Source organism: Schistocerca cancellata, chromosome 3, assembly GCF_023864275.1.
Source record: "Schistocerca cancellata isolate TAMUIC-IGC-003103 chromosome 3, iqSchCanc2.1, whole genome shotgun sequence".
Taxonomy (NCBI): domain Eukaryota; kingdom Metazoa; phylum Arthropoda; class Insecta; order Orthoptera; family Acrididae; genus Schistocerca; species Schistocerca cancellata.
The window spans coordinates 867115825-867135732 of record NC_064628.1 but is presented as its reverse complement, the minus strand read 5'-3'; the positions used below and the strand labels follow the sequence as shown (position 1 = coordinate 867135732).

Genomic DNA, 19908 nt, shown 5'->3' with positions numbered 1-19908 from the left:
TCCCTACCTCAGAAAAAATCTGAGGAGGTACTAGAAACTGAACCCAGGTCCCTCCCAACTGAAGGCAGTGATGTTAACCATTTAGTTACAAAGGTGATCAACTTTAAAATCGTGTAGGGCCCCCACAAGCACGCAGAAGTGCCGCAACACAACATGGCATGGACTTGACAAATGTCTGAAGTAGTGCTGGAGGAAATTGACACCACGAATCATGCAGGGCTGTCCATAAATCCGTAAGAGTATGAGGGGGTGGAGATCCCTTCTGAGCAGCACATTGCAAGGCTTCCCAGATATGCCCAATAATGTTCATGTCTGGGCAGTCTGGTGGCCAGCGGAAGTGTTTAAACTCAGAAGAGTGTTCCTGGAGCCACTGTGAAGCAATTCTGGACGTGTGGCATGTCGCATTGGCCTTCTGGAATTGCCCAAGTTCATCAGAATGCACGATAGACATGAATGGATGCAGGTGATCAGACAGGATTCTTATGTATGTGTGACCTGACAGAGTCATATCTAGACATATTAGGGGTCCCATATGACCATATGACTACAATTGCACATGCTCCACGCCATTACAGAGTCTCCACCAGCTTGAACAGTCCCCTGCTGACATGCACGGTCCATGGATTCATGAGGTTGTCTCCATACCCGTACAAATCAATCTGCTCAATACAATTTGAAACAAGACTCGTCCGACCAGGTAACATGTTTCCAGTCATCAAGAGTCCAATGTCAGTGTTGACAGGCCCAGCCGAGGTGTAAAGCTTCATGTCATGTAGTCATGAAGGGTATACAAGTGGGCCTTCAGCTCTGAAAGCTCATATCAATGATATTTTGTTGAATGGTTTATACTACATTAACACTTGTTGATGGCCCAGCATTGAAATCTGCAGCAATTTGCAGAAGGGTTGCACTTCTGTCATGTTGAACAATTCTCTTGAGTCTTCATTGGTCCTGTTCTTGCAGGATCTTTTCCCGGCCACAGCAATGTCAGAGATTTGATGTTTTACCAGATTCCTGTTATCACAGTACACTCGTGAAATGGTTGTAAGGGAAAATCCCCACTTCATTGCTATCTCTGAGATGCTGAGTCCTATCGCTCTTATGCCATCTATAACACCTCATTCAAACTCCCCTAAATCTTGATAACCTGCCAGTGTGGCAACAGTAACAGATCTAACAACTGCGCCAGACACTTGTTGTCTTATATAGGCATTGCCAACTGCAACACAATATTCTGTCTCTTTACATATGTCTGTATTTGAATATGCATGCCTACAATAGTTCCATTGGTACTTCAGTGCAGTTTTCTGTTTTATGCTATGTATAAAGCTTCACACTGAGACACTACTTATAATCAAAAAACATCTAAATGTGAGAGCAAAGAAAAAATTTCTTGTCCTGGGGTTCCTTTTCCACAGCATGTTCCTTTTTTTTTAAAGTGTCTTTAAGTAATCTTTGTACAGTCTAACTTTTCATTTACATTTATTTTATTTTAATTTACTTTTAACCAGATGTGGTTAATAGTTTCCGTATTGCAGAAGACTGTGAATGTGTTACCAGTGTGGTCAAACTCTTGAGTGCTGGAGACTTCTACAAATGTTTTTGTCCCTTTCACTTATGTCTCAAAAAAATTGTCTTAACTAACATTTTTTATCAAACAAATCACCATTAGCAAGCAAGGAACTTGTTAGTAATCAAAATTTACAGGACTCCTCATTTCATCTAATCAATCATTAAAGTCGTTCTGTGTGGTGACACTTTTACCTATTCTAGTGCACCCAGTTGAGACATTTATGGATGTACTATGCCTAGAAATCCCAATGCCAGCAATAAAATGAAATATCATCCACACTATCAAAACAATATGAAACATTTATCAGTGGCAGATCAGAGTATAATAGGGAAATAGAAAGAGAGATTCGAGAGTGAAGGTTTGGCCACAGTGTTGATCCCCATTCACTGTAAGCAATGAGGTGTGAAAATTGTGTGGCTTGGTACAGCTCCATTAGGCTCAGATAGCTCAGCCTTCTAGAAGCCTATAAGAGCTGTGCTCCATAGAAGTCACAGTGCAAAATCTCTGCTAGATGGAACTGACTGCAGGGTACAGCCTTAACACTAACTACTGCCTGTTTGAAAAATATCACTCAATATTAACAGTTATATAAGAGTTGACTGTCATTAACTAAATCTTATAAGACTATATGCTCAAATACGCAGAATAGCATTCATCATTTTCAATGCAAAATTTAAACAACTGGAAAAATCAGTACACAAAAAAAGACAAATATGCTCCTGAATGAGATTTTCACTCTGCAGTGGAGTGTGCGCTGATATGAAATTTCCTGGCAGATTAAAACTGTGTGCTGGACCGCGACTCGAACTCCAGACCTTTACCTTTCGTGGGCAAGTGCTCTACCAACTGAACTACCCAAGCATGACTCACGCCCCATACTCACAGCTTTACTTCTGCCAGTACCTCGTCTCCTACCTTCCAAACTTTACAGTAGCTCTCCTGCAAACCTTGCAGAACTAGCACTCCTGAAAGAAAGGATATTGCGGAGACATGGCTTAGCCACAGCCTGGGGGATGTTTCCAGAATGAGATTTTCACTCTGCAGCGGAGTGTGCGCTGATATGAAACTTCCTGGCAGATTAAAACTGTGTGCCGGACCGAGACTTGAACTCGGGACCTTTGCCTTTCACGGGCAAGTGCTCTACCAACTGAGCTACCCAAGCATGACTCACGCCCCATCCTCACAGCTTTACTTCTGCCAGTATCTTGTCTCCTACCTTCCAAACTTTACAGAAGCTCTCCTGCAAACCTTGCAGAACTAGCACTCCTGAAAGAAAGGATATTGCAGAGACATGGCTTAGCCACAGCCTGGGGGATGTTTCCAGAATGAGATTTTCACTCTGCAGTGGAGTGTGCGCTGATATGCCCGCGAAAGGCAAAGGTCCCGAGTTCGAGTCTCGGTCCGGCACACAATTTTAATCTACAGGAAGTTTCAAATATGCTCCTGTTTAAAATAGTGGGGTACCAGTTGCCTCATTCTACCTACCTCAGCACCTTTAAAAATGTTGGCACACAAACACATTGTAGCTCTGTTTAACATATAATGCACTTCTCACTCCCACAAGCTCCCCTAACTCTACTTGCTCATACCCACTAATCCATTGTGTAAACATGCATCCATTCCCACTCACCCACTCTCTCACTCATTCAGCCTACCTCGTTGTCACTATCTCTGTGACTGTCACCATCTCCTTCTCAGATCTGCAGTCTCTACTGTTCTATCCTACTACTACTGTCTCTTCTTACTGTCATTCTTCCTTTTGCCCTCTCTTACTGCTGCTATCTCATTCATTCATTCCCACTGTGTGTCTCTGTTTACTTCACTAGCTCTATCTTCCACACTGTCACTATCATAGACTCTGTCTCTCATTATCACTGGTCTCATCCACTTCTACTTTCGCCTTCTCTTTATTCCTCTCCCACTGCATTGCCCCCTTCACTCTTTTCCTAGCACTGTTCTTTCAGTGCCAACTATGTTCCACTGCCACTGTGTCCCTCTCTCTCACACACTGTCATTGTCTCCTTTGCTCCTTCTATAAAATTACCACTATCTACTATCTTCCAATATTTATTACTTTTCCATCTCTTTCCCACTGACACAGTCTTCTTCTCTCTAGGCATAAAAAGGTGTGAATATGTTAGCATGCCAAAATTTTTGGGAAAATTTTTGAAGGAGCTGATGAAGATAGAATAAGACGACTGGAACCCCCTCTTCACTCAAGGATCTTTTAACCAGGAGCATATCATCTTTTTTGTTCTCAGTCAGGAGCATTTTTCCACTGGTTCCCTTCTTTCTCTTTCTATGGCAGGGCATGTCACTTACATGAAAAGAACTTTAGGAATCAGTAACATTTTGATAGGATGCTGGAGTGAAATTGAAATAATGCAAATCTAATTTTACACCTCAGGTTATTCAAGATTGGGATCTTGGGAATGTATCACAAAAATGTCTGCCATTTTCTGTGCATAGCCGTCTTGGAATTCATCTCTCAGTTTTGGTATCCAAAAACTATGCTTTTGGAGTGTTTCTCAATAACAGATGAAGAACTACTTGATAAATACCTAGAGAATTTATCGTTAAAATTTGAACAATTTGCTGCAGTGAAAAAATGGTGAAAAATTCTATTTTCAGGTTTTCTCAGTAACTGCCCATGAAATAAATGAAGTCTCCGTAAGCGTCTTAAGACACATCACAGACCACATCTCATGCAAAAAGAACCAACTGATTTGCTCCACTTACCTAAGCTTGAGGGATTCTATAATATTAGAATGTTGGATATACAGATGGTCTCTAGCGCAACACTTAACCCTACCTATCTATCACCAATGGAACATGAGGAATGAGCCCCAGAAAAATCCCATTTTTATGTGCAGCACTTTGAAAAACATTAGTAGTGTGTGCTGTCATACCAATTTGTCTAGATTCAAAATTTATGTAATGATACGAATGGTTTCAGTTGTGCTAGCAATGATCTAAAACGTAGTCAAAACTGGTCATATTATTACATAAATTAGCAGTCCAAACAAATAAAAAAAATATATTGTTATTTAAATCCATGTGGAAAATACTCAAAATGCTTCCTGATAATTTAAATTCTGTAATAGATGATTGAAAAATAGATATTTTGAGGTGGCTGCACCTCGAAGCTGTCAACTATGAGCTGCTGCTGCTTTCAAATCTATTCAAACAAGTGACTGGAAAAGTTTCAAATATTCTTAGAAAAATTTGTGTCATTTTTATGCCAACTTAAAAGACAAAAAAGCAAATAATAGTTTGTGAAGATTTTAATATTAGTTTTCTATAAAATTCAAATAAAAGAAACCATTTGGAAATGTTGCTTAACTTAGAATCTGGGTTTTATTGTAATTTTTCCACCAGAATTACACAGGAAAGTATATTATAAGAGAGAACATATTTGTAGAGGCACACTTTTTCATTGATGATGTAAATGTTTATCCAGTAGTGTCTAACCTTTCTAGCCATGTGTCTCTCTCTCTTCAGCAGTGGTGGTAATTTTATGACATCTCAGACACAAAGACAAGGCTGTGGTGAACCTTGCACACTAGTGCTCCAAAAACCTGGTCAATACTTTTGTGCCATTAGGTATTCTGTAGGGATGCACTGTCACTTGTGTAATAGAATCCACTACCCAGTCCCTAGCATTTCACTGTTGTTTATTGGTGATTTTGATGATATTCAGTTGTATGCAATTCATGTCAACTGCCAAACCAGTCATCCTACTAGATATTCAGCTTTTTAAAGGGTAAAACATCATATTACAAGTATTCTCAGACATTTTAACTTCCAAGTTGGAAAAGAACTTGATGCAAATTTGTTTGGTGATAGTTATTGGTATTGTTTATGTATCAGTAATACAACGTTAGAGCTATTTAGAAGTATGTCAGCACTGATCAAATACTCTCAAGAAAACTAATATACACTTGCCAGACAAAGAAGTAGTTTCACCAGTATTGCATAGTGGCTTCCCAAGATGTCAGAATAGTTTACCGTATTTTGTACAGTAGAAATCTCTGTCCCCCATGATCCATAATCCTTTTTCCTCCCAAACACATGAGCCTGATTACCGTGATGGCAGTGTGCAGCTCAGTCATCACTATTGTCTATAATTACTATCATTGTCTTTCCAGGGCTGGGAGTATCGACCACCTGTTTCACCAGCTCGTTGCTGTGGAGAATGCAAGCAGAGTGGCTGTCTGTTCAATGGGCAGCTGTTTCCAGAGGCTGCCACCTGGGAATCTGCTGATCACTGCACAAAGTACTATTGTCTCCAACTCAATGGAACGGTGTGTAGCTAGTCTTGATCCTGTGAGAAACTATGAATATGTGGCTAACTGTCTTTAGTTTTAAAACCAAAATATGGATTGATTAGTTGTCATAATATGGACTCTGCTATATCACTATGCATGTTACTGATTTTTATCCATATAAAAAAATAGTGAGTAAGAAGTGAAAATGAATACAGTGATAGAACATTCTGGTAGAATATAAACAAGGGGTATCAAAAAAGGCAAAACATATCCATATAAAATATGCTAAAATATGTATTGAAGCCGGCCGAAGTGGCCGTGCGGTTCTAGGGCTGCAGTCTGGAACCGCGAGACCGCTACGGTCGCAGGTTCGAATCCTGCCTCGGGCATGGATGTGTGTGATGTCCTTAGGTTAGTCAGGTTTAACTAGTTCTAAGTTCTAGGGGACTAATGACCTTAGAAGTTGAGTCCCGTAGTGCTCAGAGCCATTTGAACCATTTTTTTATGTATTGAACAAAGGACCTAGGTAACATTGGTCAACAGGGAATTATTTTTCAGAAACCAAAGTAGATGATCTTTATAGATCCTTAGAATATGGATATCACGATTAAAATTGTCTCCTAGCTCTGGGTTACATGTTAGCTGGGACTTTGCATTCCACATATATTGCTACTGTAATCAATAGGACATATACATTAGTTGCACTTACCTAGTATAATTGTGCCATTTCTGTGCCTTGCTGTTGTGGGTGATGTCTTGAGGATTTTTCTCTAGCATCCAGCAGAAATCAGCCTACGTAGCAATAACCCACCATCCTGTGTATTGCTGTTCCATGAGAGAAATGTCCTGATGGCACCATTTGCCGTGGTTATTACTGAAAGTACCAAAGTCCTCTGAGAACACATCGAAGTGGGAGTAAATCAAATGCTTCTTACCATCCATGTTGCAGCCAGTGACTTTATAAGCATGAATGAGTTAATCCACAAGGTCCATGTAATTTTCAGCTCTCCTGTTTCCCAAGACTAACTTTGTCATGTCACAATAATAATGCCAGTAATGCAGCAGATCAGGGGTTAGAATGGACTCAAAGTGTTTGTTCCCCATTAGCTGGCATATCTTTGGACCAATGAATACCATTTTTGAGCATCACTGTGTTCACTTGTAGAAACTTCTTACACAGATACTGAAATGCTGCTTCCTTCTAGTGCACAGTATCCACAAATGTTGTCATGAATCCTAGCTTAATGGGCAATTGTGGGAGAACAAATTTGTTCAGATTCACTAGAGGTTCTTCAGCAACATTTTTTGACCCAGGCACCAGAGCTGTTTGTAGAGGTCATTCCCTCTGAATGTCGTGTTTTTTTCTTGTGTGACTGTTCCACTCACATAGATAGCAGCAATACTCAGTGTAACCCCCTTGCAAATGTAAAAGCATTGCAGTGACTGAAATCTCCACATACCAGCTATACATGCTTATTGTAATTAACACACTTCAATTGATTTCAACATGGTATAATTTTCTTTAGCTAAGGCAGCATATGCAACAGGGATGGATGGTCTTTCATTACTTTTGTGCAACAGAACTGCCTTCAAGCTTGTTTTTGAGCCATGTATAAAGAGGGTCCACTTGTCTGGCTTGTATGTAAACTGTAGGTCTTCCAAGAAACCTTCAATGTCACTGTAGAATGTAATGTTGCCTTCAGTACTGAAATGAGATACATGTTTTTTCTGATGCTCCTGAAACACAGGCACACATTCTGTCTCAGAGTGGAGATTCCACAGCTGCAGTCACGTGGCCAAGAGTTTGGCTTTACACTTTGGAAAATCTAAATCCCTAATTGGATCACTGAGTTCACATTGTGTAGTTTTGTGAGGTTCTCCAGAAAATGATGGCGGTGTAAATATAGGGTCAGTGTCACTGGTGGATGATTGCACTTATTTGTCTGTATTCATCATCATTATTGTCACTGTTTAATGGTGATACATTTGGAGGAACAGGAACTGGCAACCCTTCACCATGAGTGACATGGTGACATCAAGGAAAGAATAATCTCTCTCTCACACACACACAACACACTCACACACACATACAGAGAGGGGGGGGGGGGGGGGGGGAAGTCATTGCAGTCTCAGTTGGTGGAGAGAACAGGTAAGAGGTGATGGTGAAGAATGGGAATGTCCACCAGGAAAAAAGAATAGGAACATGCAAACTGCAACAGCTTCACAGATGCAGTCAATAGTACTGGCAGCAAGATGAAGAGTGACAGTTGGTTTGTGGAGATAGTAGAGGATAACCACATAGAAAATAATGTAGAGGGAAGCATTTTGTGGTAAACAGCATGCTTTGCTACTATGTGAGCACGTTGCCTGAGGCCATGACCATTCATACTGAAGGACAGTTGACTCTTTATAAATGATTATGATAATAAAAATATTCATTGTCCCAGCCGTGTTCACAATAATTCAAATGAGTAATGATAATCAAAAAAATTAATATTTACAAACTTTCATATATTATTGATTTCTTCTTCTAATTGATTTCATTTTTGTTGGTGCTTTTCTTTTTACTTTGATTATGAACAGTAGAGGGTATCAGGCCAGTAATAAGCAATTTATTTTTAAGTCTGTCAGTCTAGAGGATACCCAAAAAAAGAGAGAGAAAACTGGAAATCAATTCATTTTTGGGCCTTATGTAATTCTTCTTTTCTTCTTTTTTTTATGGGTATATTACAGGAAACATGTTGGATGAACTTCCCGTTTACCACAAGCAGTCACTTTACCATTTGGCTATCTAAGCACAACTGACGTCCAGATTCAAATTTCCATATGTCATCAACCATGTGTCTACAACCTTTACTGATACATCTATTATATGTAATTCCATGGAGGGGAGACACATTACTTGAAAGTCACTTGCCCAGTGTCGGCGGATAAATACAACATTGCAGTGCCAATGTTATAATGAATTATGATGCAATGTTCCTTCAGATATACATGCATGCATGTTATTCTGAATTACGATGCAATGTTCCTTCAGACATGCAAACATGCATGTTCTTCCAAATTACGACAAATGGAAGTTTGGTTCTGGCTGCAAGTTATGCTCAGATAGCCAAAAGGTAAGACTCTTGATAAGTGGCAAATCTGAGTTTGATTCCCAGTCCAGCACAAATTTTCATTGTTATCATTCCATTGTACAGCTGATACTTGTCCATATTCACAACTGCAAATATGCTATTTCATAACAGCTGTACTCACCACTGTGCCTAACACTGGCACTGCAATATCATATGCTTCATTCCTCTGTTGTATGAAATTCATGAAACATAGTATCCCTGGCAGCAATAATATTTGGGCAGTATTACAATAGCAAATTGTCCAGCAAATCTAATAGTCCACTAATACCTGTTTCTCTTCCACAGTTCCAAATAGACGCAGTGCTGACTGCCTGTCCAGAAGAAAACACAACTGACACAAACATTGCTTATGAGGTGCAGACTGTTGAAGGACAATGTTGCAAACAGCGAATCCCTATTGGCTGTCAAGAAGGGGGTGAAGTATACAGTGTGAGTGTGCTTGAAATAAACATCGGACTTGTAAAAAATTGAAAATGTTTAATAAATAGGCAAAATGTGTTCTTGTGAGTTGTAACTCTGTAATTGCTGTGAATACATCTGATGGAGTTAAGAAGGGATTTAAAAACATCTGCTTGTTCTCAGATTGAAACGCAAGTAAACTGATATTTCCCTCAGTTCATTAACATTCTAACAATTGCAAAACATTTGCCTGTCTGGATCTTGCTTTAGTATTGTTTCTTAGACTTCTTCTTGTACTACTTCCTTTGTGCCACATTGTATGCAGGGTCGGCAGGGTTAAGTAGGGATATTGCATGGTTAATTTTTAGGGGTGGCCGGATGCCCTTCCTCCTGCCACCCCATATCCCCCGGGACAGAATTAGTGTGCTCCAGCTGTCTGCGTCTAGTGTAAACCATGAAATAGTGTGAATGAGTTTCAAAAGTTGCGAGTCATGTAAATGAGGCGGGATATGGGGACAAGCCCAGTATTCACATAGAGGGATGTGGAAAATCACCTAAAAACCACATCCAGGCTGGCCGGCACACCGGCCCTCATCGTTAATTTGTCAGGCAGATTCGATCCTACCCAAGTCTGGGAAGCAGCACCTTAGCAAACCTGGTTGGTGGTATTGTTTCTTACAGAATGTGATTTAAATCTTTATGTACAATATGAAGGCCAGGATGGAAAAAATAAACAAAAATGAGAAAAGGCTGTGGTGAGTGTGTTTTTGAGTTTTGCTTGGTTGGGTGTGGTACAGTCTTTTTTGTTCTTGAACTAGAAAAAGAGCAGTAGCTAGAAAGCACCTCACAGCAATTAATTGCAAGTGAATGGCTACTTTCCTTATTTTTCTTTATTCATACCTTTGTGTCAAATATGGACATAGAGGAACCAAATATTTGTGGATTCTCTGTGGGATAATGATAATTTCTGCTCTTGGGCAAAATTTTTTCTGAATTAAGGGGTCTTTCAACATTTTTCATATGGTTTGCTGCAACATGTATCATAGCAGAGGATAAATTCTGCCAGTAGTGTATCCCATAACACTGGTTAATGTTAAAATAGTGTTATGAAACGATTCTTATAGTGAGTTATGATGGAACACACAGTAATCTACAGTTATGTTTCTCCACAACTGAACATAATAAGTGTATGAAATGTGCTGGTAACATACATATCAAACATTTCAGCAACTCTCTTCCTCTTTTGATTTCATCTGAAGAGATAGATGGTGCATGTTAGTCTGATGGATCACTGCAGTGGTCACTGCAGCTAATTTTTTTCTTAGATTAGTCTATTTAATTTGACATAAAATGTTCTTCCTTTGATTCATCTGTTAATTCACTGTAACTAGTTGAAAGTAATGAACTATATTTCTGGAAAAATAGAGACATCATTTGCAGTATATGCTTGTAATTATGGCACTTTTGCCATGTTACAGGCATAATTTCAAACTCTCTTTGCTCAAACATTATTACTTTTAATGTGCTTCAGTGAGACAGTAATCAAAATTCACACTTTATTATTCATAGCAGGCACTGCAATTTTTCAATGTTTTGTCCTTCCATTCATATCTGTCTCTCTTTGTTCCATATTTATCAGAGAAATCTTTGCATGCATTTCAGCTAGTAAGCATTTCTGTACAGTTAAGTAAAGCAACAGTAGATCATCAAGTCACTCGATTCAAATTTGACTAAAAAATAAACACGTTCTACACGCTGAAACTTGTTATCGTGCAGAGTTCACTTAATCAACTCAGTACAATATTCCATTTTTATTATTAGAAAGTAAGATAATGTTTTATGATTGTACTATAAGAATGTGAACATTTTCAGTATTTTCTATTTCCCCCCATATCTTCTTTCAGTTTAACACAACCTACCCTTCTCCTTCTGGCAACAAGTGTGAAAGTGTCACTTGCTTTTTCAATGAAGTGACTGGCCAAGTCTACCGGAAAGTCAATTTGCAGGAATGTATGAACTGCTCTGAGGTATGTATAATTTACTCTTATTCACTATCTAAAGTCACTTATATGGCCTGAAGTGCATAAATAAAGGTAAAAAAAAACAATGCAAGTAATAAATGTAATAAAAGAAAAAAAAGGTAAAAGGGAAAATTCGAATAATGTGGACATACACACTCATATTAAGTGAGTCAAAAACATACGCCTACTACTTTTACTTTATTGAAATATGTCATTTGAAATTCATTCATTCTGTGAGAGAATTGATCACTGCAGAAAATTAAACATCCAGTTGCATCAACAAAATTTTACCTTTTTTATTGGGAACAAGCAGAGCACTTTAACAGAAATACACAAGAAGATTCACAACTTGGGACTGTCCCAAGTGGCTACCTATACAGGACAAGGAGTTCCTACAATGCCCAGAACAGATTACTTATACTTCTCATTGTCCACTGGTTGTTGCAGGCCTGCCATATTCAGAAGTTGGTGGACTGTAAATATGCAGAGTTTTGACCCAAGACAATAAAGACTTCAGAATAATAACTACCAAACTTGTGATGCCTTATTGTTGAGAATTTCAGAGGGAGCATTTGTCAAAGTTTGACTGAACCACAGGAAATGAATACTAGATAATTAAGGGTGTGCTTCCAGAAATTCAGCCGAATTGTTGTTTACATTATGCATAATATTTCAATGGCTGACTAAGTCATCTTCTTCAGATGCAGTGAGTTCTGCTATTATGTGTACTCACTTACTTCCTGAACTACAACCAGGCCTCCAAAAAATGAACGGATTGGTTGTCAAAATATTTTGAATGAAATGAAAACAATAACTCAGCTGAACATCAGGGAGCACATCATTAATCAATCATACTGAGAAAATCTGAGCGGTCACACTACAATAGCAGATGAACTGGTATCTCTGAGAGATGAAATAGTGAAGGCAGCAGATGATGAAACGGGTAAAAAAAACAAGGCCTAGTAGAAATCCTTGTGGCTATAACAGGAGATATTGAACTTAATTGATGAAAAGAAGAAATAGAAAAATGAGGCAGGCAAAAGGGAATACAGTCATTTAAAAACTGAGATTTAAAGAAAGAAACCTACTATTAACAGCATTGTACATCCAAGATAACACAACACCAACACCTATTACAATAACTCCACAGACGGTGAAGAGATTGAAAAAATGAATAAAGAAGTGGTTAAAAATGAATGAAGATATAAAAGAAGTTATTCAGATCCTTAAGGGATATGCAAAATAGAAAACTGGAATTCAGTAGTAGGAAAAGGAAGAGAGGGGAACATTGTAGGAGAATATGAACTGGAGGAAAGGAATGAAAGAGGAAGCCACATGGTAGAATTTTGCACAAAGCATAATCTAATCATTGCTAACACTTAGTTTAACAATCATGAAAGAAGGTTACATACGTTGAAGGGATCTGTAGATGCAGGAAGGTTTTTAATTGATTTTATAATGGAAAGACAAGAGATTCTGGAACCAGATTTTAAACTGTAGGTCATTTCCAGAAGCAGTTGTGTTCATTAACTACAGATTAAAATTCAAGAAACTGCAAACAGGTAGGAAATTAATGAGATGGTACCTGTACAAGTTGCCAGAACCAGAGTTTGTGAGAGATTCAGAGGGAGCCTGGAATATTGTACAATAGAAGACAAGCGGCAAGTTTCAGAGATAAAATAGTGAATGCGACAGAGTATCAAATAGGTAAAAAGAAAAACCCTAGTAGAAATCTGTGGATAACACATCAGGTATTTAACTTTATTCACAAAAGGAGAAAATATAAAAATACATCAACTGAAGGGAACACAGATATCTAAAATTGAGATTGACATAAAATGCAAAATGGCTAGATCACAAAGACAAGGCTCCAAAAGTAGATATAAGCAGAGGAATGGTAGATGTATGCTACAGGAAAATTAAAGAAGCCATTGGAGAAAACAGAAGCAGATGTATGAATATCAAGAGTTCAGATGGGGAACCAGTACTAATCAAAGAAGGGAAAGCTGAAAGGTGGAACATGTTTATAAAAAGACTATACAACAGAAATGAGCATGGATACAATATTATAGAAAGAGAACAGGAAGTTAATGAGGATGATACTGTCAGAACAATTTGACAGGGCACTGAAAGACCTATGTGGAAACAAGGTCTTTGGAACAGACAAAATTTCCTCACAATTATTGAAATCCCTGGGGAAGCCAGCTATGAAAAAACTATTCCACCTGATGTACAAGATATATGAGATTGGCAAATTATCCTCAGACTTCAAGAAGAATCTAATAATACTGGTTCCAAAGAAGGTAGGTGGCAACAGTTGCGAGTACTCTCAAACCATCAGTTTAGTAAATTAACAAAAATAATCAGGTTCCAAAAATGTAATGTAACTGGATGGATAAAAAATATACTCACCAAGTGGTGGCAGGAGAACATATAGTTAGAGGTACTGAAATTTGCAGTCTTTTGGAGCCAGTGGTTCCTTCTTCATGTTTTGCAGATGACAGGTTAGGGTCATGTTGTAGGAAGTTGAGGAAGTGTTGTGAAGCAATACTGGATGTTAGGGATTCTTGGAAGGCTTGTAGGGGATGATTTTGAGATAGTGGTGGTGGATCAAGTTGGGATCATGGTCAGAACTGTTCTTTTGATGTTGGAAAGGTTTTTGGATTGAGTTGCAAAGCAATATTTCCAGTTAACATTGATTGGATGCAGGATTAGGGCTGAAAGTGAGACTGTTGAATAATTCAGATAACTCAGGAGGGGAAACTGCCTTAGATGTGAGGTTGAGAACACTGTACTGTTGTGACTGGTTCTTGTGATCATGAGTTATCACTGCTCTGGGAGGCAATGGTGAAGGTTGGGGGATGTTAACAGTGTGGGCCAATCTCAGTTTGTAGGAGAAGAGTGAAGAAGGGGCCACTGGTTCCGAAAGCTTGATGATTTCAATACATTTATATGTGTGTTCTTCTGCCACTGTTTGGTCAGTAGATTTTTTTATCCATCCAATTTACAGAAGGATGGGAAAACTGATTGCCGCTGACCTATGGGGTGATCAGTTTGGGGTTTGAGAATTGCAGGATCAAGCAAGGCAATACTGACCCTATTGAAGAAAGGCAAACCTATGTTTATAGATTTAAAGAAAAATTTTACAGTTTGACTGGAATATGCTGTCTGAAATTTTGAGGCTAGCAGGGGTAAAATAGAGGGAGTGGAAGATTATTTACAACGTATATACGAGAAACTGTATTGCAATTACAAGAGATTAAAGACATGAGAGGGAAGCAGGTTAAGATGGGAATGAGACAGGATTGTAGCATATTCCCAATGTTATCCAATCTGTACATTGAGGAAGCAGTAAAGGATATCAAGGAGGAATTTGGAAATTGAATTAAAAGTTCAGGGAGCAGAAATAAAGACATTGTGTTTTGGTGATAATGTTTTAATTTTGTCAGAGAAAGTGAAGCACCTGGAAGAGCAGTTGAAGCGTCTTTAATATAGACTGTAAAGTAAACATCATCAAAAGTGAAGCAAAGTTAATTGAATGTAGTTGCTGAGGAAATTAGATGATTTTTGCTGTTTGGGCAGAAAAATAGATGATGCCAACTGAAGTAGAGAGGATACAAGATTTATATTGGCTACAGCAAGAAAAACACTAATGAAAAAAAGTTATTTATTGACATCTATTATAAATTTCAATGTAAGATAGTCTTTTCTGAATGTATTTGTCTGGAGTATAGACTTGTACAGATAAGCACCTCAAATAGAAGCTTTTGAAACATGCTCCTACCGAAGAAAAGCATGCTATAGCAGGATGCTAAAGATTAGATGGGTGGACTGAATAACCAATGAGAGTTGCTGAATCACATTGGGGAATGCAGAGATTTATGACACAATGTGACTAAAAGAAGGGATCGGTTGATAGGACACATTCAAAGGCTTCAAGGAATAGCGTGCTCAGTTATGAATGGAAGTGTGGGGTACAAAATCTGCAGAGGAACACCTAGGAATAAATGCAGTAGCCAAATCCAAATGGACGTAGGTTGCTGTAGTTATTCAGAGACGAAGAGGCCTGCTCAGGATAGACTACCAAGGAGAGCTGCATCAAACCAGTCTTTTCACTGAAGACCACATATTTTGTTTAATGCACAGGCAGCGATTGTTAGTTGGATGTGCCATTAATTTGAAAGAAAACTTTGTATTTCTCTTGACAAGAATGTAATACAGTGGGTCCACATTCCCGCAGGAGTCTACCATTCATTGATTAGATGGAGTTGAAAAGGTCATTCAGTTTGTCAACCTGAGTACCTGTTCCTTTTTAGCACTATTGATAGGGCAGCATCAAAGGACCTAGTGGATGCCAAGAGTAAAAATCAGCTAGAAATAGTGACACCAGGTCAACAATATGGACCAGTTGTCAAAATATCATGCAGAAGAATGGAAACAATAACTCAGCTAAGAACCAAAAAGGACACCATTAATCTGTCAACCTAAGATGACCTGAGAGATCACATACAGTGTACCAGATTGAGGTATGGTTTATTACTATTGTCAGCCATCTTTGTGTGACTTGTTACAGTTCACATTACAAACATTTCTTCTGAACATGCAAATGAACAAAATGTGGACTAAGCAGAAGCCATTTTTCAGTTGATAGAATGTGGACCTGTGAAACTCAAATAGAAGAAATTATAAACAGATTAGTGTCTAACATACAAAACATTAAATCAATGTATGTCCATTTCATCATAATTGGGAATAGGGAATGACACTTTATAATGGAATTTTGTTGATTAAATATATTATTGATTAATTTTACTCATTGTTCCATAAAGGAAAAAATTGCCACCAAAACACCTACATTGTCTTATGTCCTTGTATAAGTGCATTGAGAATTCCTCAGGAGGGCACAATGCACTGTTGTGAAGAGTGCTTTGAAATATATGGGATACCTGAAAATTTTATTTAAGCTGTTCTCCAAAATTTGTGATTTTGCAGCAATAAATTTCTTAGATAAGTTATTGTTATGCTCTTGAACTGGTTTGTGAAGTGTATGACACCCAAACATCTGTCTTTTCTAATAAAAATTCAGTGCATTTTTTATGAACTTTTCAAATTGAAATTGCCAGTACTGTTACTTTCCAAAACATTTTGTGTTTGCTGATGCTACAGAGTAAATTGTGAGACATTTGAAATTTTGAGTTAAACTGTTTTTTACATATTTTTTGGTTTTGCAGCTATAAATAATTATTTGTTGCTTGTACTCTCTTGGTTTGTATTATGAAGCATATTACTTCCAAACATTTGTTTTCCACCAGTTTTATTTTCACTTATGTTATATAAAACATCACTATTATTCCAGGAGTACTAGTCTTGCTAGTTTCACAGGAGAGCTTCTGTGTAGTTTGGAAGGTATAAGATGAAGTGCTGGTGTAAGAAAAGCTGTGAGGATGGCTCAGAGTCATGCTTGGGTAGCTCAGTCAGTAGAGCTTTTTCCCCTGAAAGGCAAAGGTCCTGAGCCTGAGTCTTGGTCCAGCACACAGTTTTAATCTGCCAGGAAGTTCTATGTCAGCACGGATACCACTACAGATTGAAAATTTCATTCTCGAGACATTCCCCAGGCTGTGGCTAAGAATGTCTCTGCAATATCCTTTCTCCCAGGACTGCTAGTCTTGCAAGTCTTGCAGGAGAGCTTGCATGAAATTTAGAATAAGATGTCACATTTTTTAAGGCTCTAGATTATATCTGGATGGAGTGGGGTCAATTATATTTCTGGCAATGCTTATTTAAAATGGCTCAAGCTACTTCTGATGCATGCCTGCTTAAACAGGACAACAGTTGCTTCATTCCTCTATCTCAAACATAAAACTATTCATGTTCTAATTAGCTCCGTATTTGTGGGATGCTATAGCTCTAACACATCTCTTGTCACTCATAATACTGACTCATACAAACAATTGTCATATATTTTCGCCACAGTTATTCTCATCCTTTTTTGTTAAATTATTACTTTTTGTTGTGTATGTACATTATGAAGTTTCCATATGAGTAGGTTATATTTTATATGTACATCCTGGATATTTAGGATGATTTCTGATTGCTTGTTTTATATAGGACTTTGTTCAGTGCTTTTACATTTATTCAAGTGCTATTTCCATGTCTCATTCAACTCTTAAAAATAAATATTGACATCTTATCTTGTGACAGGGGTGGCGATATGTGGAACCTGCTCCTGAGTCTGGACAATGCTGTGGTCACTGTGAACAACAGTACTGCATGAGTGAAGGAAATCAGTTCCCTGAGGGTCATAAATGGACATCACCTGACGGCTGCACAACCTTCAGCTGTGTCAGGATAGGTGAACAGGTTAGCAGCTGTAATTCTGTATTGAAACTATACAGTGTACCCTAAGTTAACAAAATCACATATTATAGTACCTACTTTTGTCTTAAGCAAAAAAGACAAAAAATGACTGTTTTACACTGCTGTAATAAGATAAATAAGTTTCAGTCTGTCAAATAGTAGTATATTTGCATGTGCACAGGGAAACCCATCCCTCAGCATGTGCAGGAAATGGAAAATAAATCTCGGAAATGAGTCGTCTCCCACATGACCTGATTATTAAGATAGCAATAAGTTATTGCAGAAGCATGGGATAAATTACATAGGTTAACCTGATAATTATATACAATTGCAAGACACAATTGCAAATAATGATACCTCACTCCACTCTCGCATGCTGCTTCCATTTGAAGCAGCACTGTTTACATTCTGGCCAGAGTGGACAGGTACAGAGGTCATGTGTTTGTGAGGTGTGCTTGCTTGTGTGAATGTCTGTGTGTTTTCCTTTCTGAAGAAGACTTTCGCCAAATGCTCAATGTGTATCAATCTTTTCATTGCTCCTCTCTGCAACTCAATGCCTCATCTTTATAGTGAGTAGCAATCTATACTTTCCATAATATTGTTGATAATCCAATCTGGACTTTCCATTGTTTGTAGTTGCCAACACTGTTTGCAATCAATTTGACTTTTCTGTTAGTATCTCGTATAACTGCTCGTGTTTTCTCAAATATCACACGGTGGTTGTTGTCCACAACCTGTGTCACTGAAGTGAGTTAGGTTCTGAGATTTTCAATGTACAAAGTGTTTTTCAGTGTTATGAAGATGGCACCACATGCGTTGGGATGTGTATGTTACCTTTAGCTGTTACTTGTGTAGCATCATTGTCTGCAAGCATAAAATTATCTTGCGTTGCTACAATGTAGGAAAAGATAAACTGCACTTATCGTAAAGGAGATACATTAAGATGCAGACAGGCACAATTAAAAGACACTCAAATTAATCTCTCAGCCACAGCCTTCATCACAAAAGACAAACATACACAAGAAAGCATGCCTCATGCACACACAACTGCCTACTCCAGCATCTTGGGCATTTCTGGCATATGTGTGAACACTTTTAGACGGTTGCACATGTGTAATGTGCAGCTACAGTCTGTGTGCCAGAAAATGTTGGAGACACAAAACTTCTGAACAGCATTACCCATAGAGAAACAGCAATGAGCTCCATCAACATTGTTTGCAGCTTGCACACTTAGTTTCTTCTTGAAAAAGCACTCATCTACTTTGTGTCCCTTCTTGCTAAGGAAGTTGCATTTGTACTCTGATCTTTCTCTTTTTTGTTTTGTTTTGATTTTGATTTGAACATGTCTTTGTCACTCACAGCACTGTTTGACTTGTTCACAATTTCGACTTGTTCACAAAATATTTACCTTATTTAACAGTCATCATGCCACTTGCACCATCATGTCTTTCTGAATCCTTGCATTGTATTCTTCCATGATTTTTATGGGATTCAGTAGCACATCTAAAGTTCCCATAGTTATATGGAACACTTTAGAGAAGCTTAATTGACAATTGGTCACCATTTGTATTGATATCCATTGCTTGTAACATGCCCGCAGCATCGAAGATTGAGTAAGATGTTGTGTCACATCATCACTACGTTGCATTTTGAGCAGTGTTGCATCGTAAGCAGATCCTTTGGAGGGACAGATTCATTTGAGTTGAAGCCATACCTGTTGTGCATTTCCTTACTTACTTCAGGTCATTGGGATTGATAGATAAAATCAACTCTGATTTGCTTTTCTGCCTGCCACTAGCCATGCTTTCTTTGTATACAGATTCTGCAGCAGAGAGTACTTAATCTTCACCAGGCACTGCAGGCTGCAGTATGTCACCAGATACATAACCCTTAATGCCTTTTTGATGAGCAGTGCTTCAACTTGTATTCTCCATGTGTTGTGTTTATCGTGTGACAGCATTTCTAGTTACACTCCATGTACTAAAGTAATAAGCACCATATTCATTGTGTTGATGAACTTATTTTCATGTGTTTCAGCTAACAGTTGTTTTTGTGCAATGAAAAATTTGTTTTTGCCAGTTGAGTAACCGTGAACCATAACCTGTTGAGATGTGGTCTGACAGTACAGGTGCAACACATAATTACAGAACAAC

The 19908-nt window shown here is 38.2% G+C and overlaps 1 protein-coding gene across 1 annotated transcript in view; it reads left to right on the top strand.

Moving 5' to 3' along the window:
* LOC126175921 (hemocytin) overlaps positions 1–19908 on the top strand; it is a 486280-nt gene that overhangs the window by 442164 nt on the left and 24208 nt on the right. Inside the window, exons 72-75 of the mRNA XM_049922991.1 lie at positions 5722–5877; positions 9264–9407; positions 11282–11404; positions 17600–17758. Coding sequence (XP_049778948.1) covers positions 5722–5877; positions 9264–9407; positions 11282–11404; positions 17600–17758 — 582 coding nt within the window. The remainder of the gene's footprint in view (positions 1–5721; positions 5878–9263; positions 9408–11281; positions 11405–17599; positions 17759–19908) is intronic.